General features: G+C 46.6%; 1 protein-coding gene across 1 annotated transcript; it reads left to right on the forward strand.

Moving 5' to 3' along the window:
* Window positions 1-257: 257 nt before the first annotated feature.
* Window positions 258-6,902, forward strand: LOC124146174 (mucin-2-like). The gene is made up of 2 exons (XM_048390093.1): window positions 258-310; window positions 5,282-6,902. Exons 1-2 carry the CDS (start codon window positions 258-260, stop codon window positions 6,900-6,902), a joined length of 1,674 nt encoding a protein of 557 aa, XP_048246050.1.
* Window positions 6,903-7,346: the final 444 nt, after the last annotated feature.

Here is a 7,346-nt window from a genome sequence, read left to right on the forward strand (position 1 = left end):
AACCCACCCACGGTCCGCCATCAGTGAATATGGATTGGCATGGAGTCACACCAACGTATTAATTATCGCGTTAAAATATCGACATAGTTATTACCGCTATCGATTTGACGTAAAATGTGATTCATAGATTTGCTGATTGCAATTTGTTGAGGCTGACGACACAACTGTTTGTTTGTGAGGATGGTAAAATATGGTAATACCTATCAACAAAGACTCTCTTTGGTGATGATTTCTTTTGCATAAACTATAATTTCGGAATGACTTCCGCGTTGGACAGTGAAATCGTCAGTATTGACATTTGTGTATCCCGGTAAGGTTTTATATACGCTGGGATTCTGAACGGGCTGAAAACTCTTTCCACAAGTGTAAATGAAAATCGACCCAGTCAGTTAACGTTGCAAGAATGACGCAAGAAAATATTATTGTGTTTCGACTCGGATTTCATTTTATGGTCGCCAGCCCTGGGACTCGTACTTCAGTGAATGTACCTCATTGTAACGGGGCCATCACAAGTCAGTGGGTTCCCAGCCATTAAAACTGCATAATGTTTCGTATGGTTTCAATCCGCTCATCTGCATGTGCAAACAGCATGTTAGTATGCCCCACAAACACTTGCCACGTCGACCTCCATGAACATTTCCTGACGCCTTTTTGACATGCGGTAATGGCATTTCCAGTCTTCAACCTTTCTTTCGGCAATATTGTTGAAGGAGGACTAGGCACTGGACAAATGAGAGTTCTAGAATTTGATTCAAGTCTAGAGAACCATTGTGTTCCTGTGGTATGGGAAGCGTTTACCCACGTTTCGTCCAAGTATACGGGCTCATAACCCTCGTAACGTTTTTCTCGTATTGTGCGTAAGAAATGGTTCCTTAGTCAAACAATATCAGTCCTCTCGCATAATGCATGTCTATTTTCGGAGCCTACTTTTTTGTAACGGAAACCAAATTGGTGTAGCAATTTCCTTAACTGATATTTTGAAATGGTCAAAGAATGATTTGTCTCCATATATTTTTTTAGTGTACGGAGAGAGACATAGATATTTTGTTTATACAGAGTCTTAATGGCGTTTCTAACGTCACTTTCGCACATGAAACTCGCCCACCTGGCTGTTCTATGAGCAACTGGTCCTCCCTGGTATGGGATGGCGAAAAATGTCAACAATATGATGATCGTTTGTTAAACAATTTTTTTATTCGGGTGTCCAAAATTATGAGACAAACCATCAGAGTTTGTCTGTCCAATTCATGTCGCTGTGCACATTTTGGTTTTGTTGCAATTATTAGATTTTGAGTTCGTGAGCAACTCATTGGTCTCAGATGGAATCAAACGGACTGTAGATTATAATGGCCCGAAACACTGGATCATTGTCCTTTATTACATCTTCCCGAGGCAAGGTACTATAAAAGTCCAGTTTCCACCCTTGTCGAACTGGGCTGGAATTATGGAGTTATATTTTGGCTGGACTAACAAGTCTATGCATAGTCCAATCAAAATCGCGTAATGATATCAACATCCGGTTCATAAACTTGCCGTGCAGATTTCGGTCGATTGCCGGATTTTCAAAGCATGTATATCGACAGCTTAGCGTCAACAGATATTTTTCAAATCTTTTCATGTTTTTAATCAAGGTGCTCACTTTCATTCGCTTCGCGAAGTAAGAACCGTTTTATTACAATACAGCTCTTGCTATCGATCAGATCGTCTTCACTGGTCGACGACATTTTATTTGAGGGAAATGTGTTGTGATATGAGAAGTGGAATCTTACTGATCAATAGGAGGGACATAGAAGGGACATAACGATCGTACTGGTAGCAGTACGATCGAACCCAGAAATTCTATTCTAGTTCGGCAAGGGTGGAAACTGAACTTTTAGAGTCAGTTAACTCCCTTGCCTCGGTTCCGGGGTAGAATAGGTCTTCAGCAACCCTTGCTTGCGGTAAAAGGCGACTATGCTTGTCGTAAAAGGCGACTAACGGGATCGGATGGTCAGGCTCGCTGACTTGGTTGATCCCTGTCATCGATCCAAATTGCGTGGATCGATGCTCATGATATTAATCACTGGATTGTCTGGCCCAGACTCGATTATTTACAGACCGCCGTCATATAGCTGGAACATTGCTGAGTGCGGCGTTAAACAACCAACCAACCAACCAACCCTTGCCTCGGGAAGATGCCTTTATTAAGGACGTGTGAAGGGCGGATTTCACAAACATTACATAAGACTCGAACCCGGCAATTGAACAGTGCTTTGTACAGTGTGAGACTGGAATCCAGAGCTCAGGACACAACTACGAGGCCACCCTTAAATCTAGTTGACGTCACAAACAGGTTGTTAAATCAAGTAGGTTCTCAAGCAATCGACTACTCGTTGTCTGCTCTTTGGCTGAATTAGTTACAGGTGGCCGTGACAAACCTGGAATATTGCTTAAATAATAAAACGCTATTCTCTCACTCACTCACTCACAGATATTGGCATCGCCTCCTTAGTTTGCCTTATCCAAACTCGAGTAATTACAAGCTGCCGTCATACAGCTGGAGTAATCCCGGCGTGTCAGCTTAATGTGAGAGGAAAACTCGAAGTGATGCAGGTCTTAGACGTTTACCAGTTCGGTGAAACCCACGAGCACGGGTATGGTGCTGACATACCTAGAAACATAATCGGGGCGAACCGGGATTCGAACCAACAATCATAGGTTTCTGGCGTGCCCAAGGGACGCAACTCTGCACAGCAAATCGTGGCGCCTTAGACGACTGGCCCACCCGTGCACCCTATCGGGATATAAAGGTGATTTGTGGGTATAGTGAGGGCGAGCTGAATCCTAGCTCTGTTGTTCTCACAGCTGTTCCTTCAAAACCTTAATCACACCCTATGTTCTGTTAGGCCAAGTATACTACTCCAAAGAAGTTAAAAAACAGCTTATTCTTTTCATATTATCCTTGTTAATCTGTCATGCCCATGACAACAGAGAATCGGGTCTTCTTCTTATTTTGATGGACCCGTGAAGTTTCCGGGGTAGAATAGGTCTTCAGCAACCCATGCTTGCCGTAAAAGGCGACTATGCTTGTCGCAAAAGGCGACTAACGGGATCGGGTGGTCAGAATCGCTGACTTGGTTGATGCATGTCATTGATCCCAATTGCGTGGATCGATGCACATGATATTAATCACTGGATTGTCTGGTCCAGACTCGATTATTTACAGACCGCTGCCATATAGCTGGAATGTTGCTGAGTGCGGCGTTAAACAACAAACAAACAAACAAAATCTTATTTTGAGTAGTACATATTGCTGATGGGTATGATCTGGCTCGTCTCAGTGCACCCGACGGCGTAGATCGTTGTTCATGGGACCAACCACTGGTTTTGCTGACCAAGCCCCCATAATGGCCAGACCGCTATGATATTGACGACTGTTGCATCAAACACTCACCTACTGACTTTACCAAGTCATGACACCAGATGAAAAACAAGGATACCTTGACCTTAGACACAACTATGTTCGTCATATGGTCCCACGTTGCAGCTGTTAGTACCATTAGGGTACTACTACATAATTAGGTGTTAGCCTGTCGCCGTTTTATAGTAAATTGTAGTGACAATGTAATCATCATCTTCAGAATATGTCATGCTTTTTAGAAACAGAAATTCTTTAGGTGAGATTGTTTCATATAGAATAGGGCACACTTTTCAGCTATTTCCTTGCCTTATCGAGGCACGCCTGGAAAAAAAACCTATTGAGCACCGCTTACTTTGTTTCCTTAGAAGATAACCATTTTACAAAATCCTGTATTAATTTTCTGACGAATCATATTTGTTTTGGTTACAAAGTTTCATACACATACTGAAACCGTAATCGATTATCGATTGACTTTTTCGTGACTATTCCATGGTGACCATCCGGGTTAGAATAGGTCGTCAACAACCTATGCTTCTCGTAAGAGACGATTAACGGGATCGCTGACTTGGTTGATGCACGTCATTGATTCCCAATTGCTTGGATTGATGATCATGATGCCATTCACTGGATGGTCTGGCCCAGACTTGAATACTTGCAGACGGCTGTCATATAGCTGGAATAAGTCTTGGCTACGTAAACTAGGATTGGTAGCATTAGACTCCGCGCCGCCGGGCCACGGTGAAACACATTCAGCCATTGTGCCCACCCGAGCCCCAGTTTGGTCGGCGCTTAAGGTGGCCACAAAGCGACCTATTCTGCCCCCGAATCCCCGCTGTGTCAACCTCGGGCCCAGCTCCTCTTGTCTGGGGTCGCACACGAAGTAGTCGATTCCCACTTAAATTGTTGGTCGCTTGTTGACCCGTGTCTAGGTCACTGTGATCTGACCGAAGCACTGTGCCCGAAGCCTCCCTCCAACCCACGCTTCTGAGGGTATCATAACAGCGTTCCTAGCTACGGGGCTTTGTACGGTCAGCGTCTTAATGATCCCCGAAGGTAAACCAGCATCGATCAAAAGGGGTTTTGCACAACTGAATGTCTCTGGATACGGACTGAGGCAGATGGTGATACTGTTGTTCTTTCATTATCTGTTAATGTAATTACAGATTTATGAAGCGCACGATCTAAGAGACTACAGGATGAACTAGAAAGAGAGAAACAATACAATTACCACTCATATGTTGAACTCGATATTGGAATTTGACCCAAAGATACAAGTGGGAGTACACATTTGACCACGTAATTCATTTAACTACCCGCTAAATCTATCCACCCGCCACTTAATTCACCCATTCCACCTCCTTAACGTCCTTAAATGTTCAACAATTCAGCAGCAAATCAACCCAGCTGTACACTAAACATTCTAACAACCGAGGCCAATATATACAGTTAAAGCCACAGCAACTAATCACAGAATAGAACTACCCACCATCCTCCACTCAATTCCATCTATCGCAACCGCCCTCTTTTACCAACTCCCAAATCCATCCACCACCAACTCCAACTACTGCCCGCTACATCCCGACTTATTCCACCATTGACTCCAACTACTGCCCGCTACATCCCGACTTATTCCACCATCCACTCCAACTACTGCCCGCTACATCCCGACTTATCCCACCATTGACTCCAACTACTGCCCGCTACATCCCGACTTATCCCATAACCCACTCCAACGACTGCCCGCTACATCCCGACTTATCCCACATCCACTCCAACTACTGCCCGCTACATCCCGACTTATCCCACCATTGACTCCAACTACTGCCCGCTACATCCCGACTTATTCCACCATCCACTCCAACTACTGCCCGCTACATCCAGACTTATCTCACCACCTACTCCAACTACTGCCCGCTACATCCCGACTTATCCCACCATTGACTCCAACTACTGCCCGCTACATCCAGACTTATCTCACCACCTACTCCAACTACTGCCCGCTACATCCAGACTTATCCCACCATTGACTCAAACTACTGCCCGCTTCATCCCGACTTATCCCACCATTGACTCCAACTACTGCCCGCTACATCCCGACTTATCCCACCACCCACTTCAACTACTGCCCGCTACATCCCGACTTATCCCACCACCAACTCCAACTATTGCCCGCTACACCCCGACTTATCCCACCACCCACTCCAACTACTGCCCGCTACATCCTGACTTATCCCACCATCCACTCCAACTACTGCCCGCTACATCCCGACTTATCCCACCATCCACTCCAACTACTGCCCGCTACATCCCGACTTATCCCAACACCCACTTCAACTACTGCCCGCTACATCCCGACTTAACCCACCACCCACTTCAACTACTGCCCGCTACATCCCGACTTATCCCACCACCCACTTCAACTACTGCCCGCTACATCCCGACTTATCCCACCATCCACTCCAACTATTGCCCGCTACATCCCGACTTATCCCACCACCAACTCCAACTATTGCCCGCTACATCCCGACTTATCCCACCACCCACTTCAACTACTGCCCGCTACATCCCGACTTATCCCACCACCAACTCCAACTATTGCCCGCTACATCCCGACTTATCCCACCACCCACTTCAACTACTGCCCGCTACATCCCGACTTATCCCACCACCAACTCCAACTATTGCCCGCTACATCCCGACTTATCCCACCACCCACTCCAACTACTGCCCGCTACGTCCTGACTTATCCCACCATCCACTCCAACTACTGCCCGCTACATCCCGACTTATCCCACCATCCACTCCAACTACTGCCCGCTACATCCCGACTTATCCCACCACCCACTTCAACTACTGCCCGCTACATCCCGACTTAACCCACCACCCACTTCAACTACTGCCCGCTACATCCCGACTTATCCCACCACCCACTTCAACTACTGCCCGCTACATCCCGACTTATCCCACCATCCACTCCAACTATTGCCCGCTACATCCCGACTTATCCCACCACCAACTCCAACTATTGCCCGCTACATCCCGACTTATCCCACCACCCACTCCAACTACTGCCCGCTACATCCTGACTTATCCCACCATCCACTCCAACTACTGCCCGCTACATCCCGACTTATCCCACCACCCACTTCAACTACTGCCCGCTACATCCCGACTTATCCCACCACCCACTTCAACTACTGCCCGCTACATCCCGACTTATCCCAACACCCACTTCAACTACTGCCCGCTACATCCCGACTTATCCCACCACTCACTCCAACTACTGCCCGCTACATCCCGACCTATCCCACCACCCACTTCAACTACTGCCCGCTACATCCCGACCTATCCCACCATCCACTTCAACTACTGCCCGCTACATCCCGACTTATCCCACCACCCACTTCAACTACTGCCCGCTACATCCCGACCTATCCCACCATCCACTTCAACTATTGCCCGCTACATCCCGACTTATCCCACCATCCACTCCACAACCTAGTGTTATCTACTCCACCTCACCTACCACCGCTCCGCCCCACAATCCAGTGACACAATCTATATATCTTACCGCCTGCTCCGCATGCCGATAGCACGCGATAAAGCTTTAGCTGCAAACATGCATACTTTCTATAATCCATCTGATTATAAATGGGAGGAATGTGCGACTGGAACCACACTTACAAGCCGGAAACCTTTCGCCACATTGCACACAATAGGCTCGTCTTGGTATATCGCCAAGACACACCGAGCTTAACGCTTCAAGAATCATTATTCTAATTCGAGAAGCCGCTTCAACCCTTCTCGTTCTGAAACGTGGAGACGTTAATGGAGTTATTGTTAATTAAACATTATGTCACAGCTTGTATTTGTAATCATAAATATGAAAGTGGTATACAATGCGATTGGGGTAGGAAAACCCGCTGAGCAGACGCCAGGAATAGAA

The sequence above is a fragment of the Haliotis rufescens genome, unplaced genomic scaffold, assembly GCF_023055435.1.
Source record: "Haliotis rufescens isolate VD_foot unplaced genomic scaffold, xgHalRufe1.0.p SCAF_82, whole genome shotgun sequence".
In the NCBI taxonomy this organism is placed as follows: domain Eukaryota; kingdom Metazoa; phylum Mollusca; class Gastropoda; order Lepetellida; family Haliotidae; genus Haliotis; species Haliotis rufescens.

Bases quoted from the DNA above. Each gene is read 5' to 3' on its own strand.
- LOC124146174 (XM_048390093.1), top strand. From the start codon at position 258: ATGACTTCCGCGTTGGACAGTGAAATCGTCAGTATTGACATTTGTGTA. The intron at 311-5,281 runs GTAAGGTTTTAT...CGCTACATCCAG, and splicing joins ATTGACATTTGTGTATCCCG to ACTTATCTCACCACCTACTC.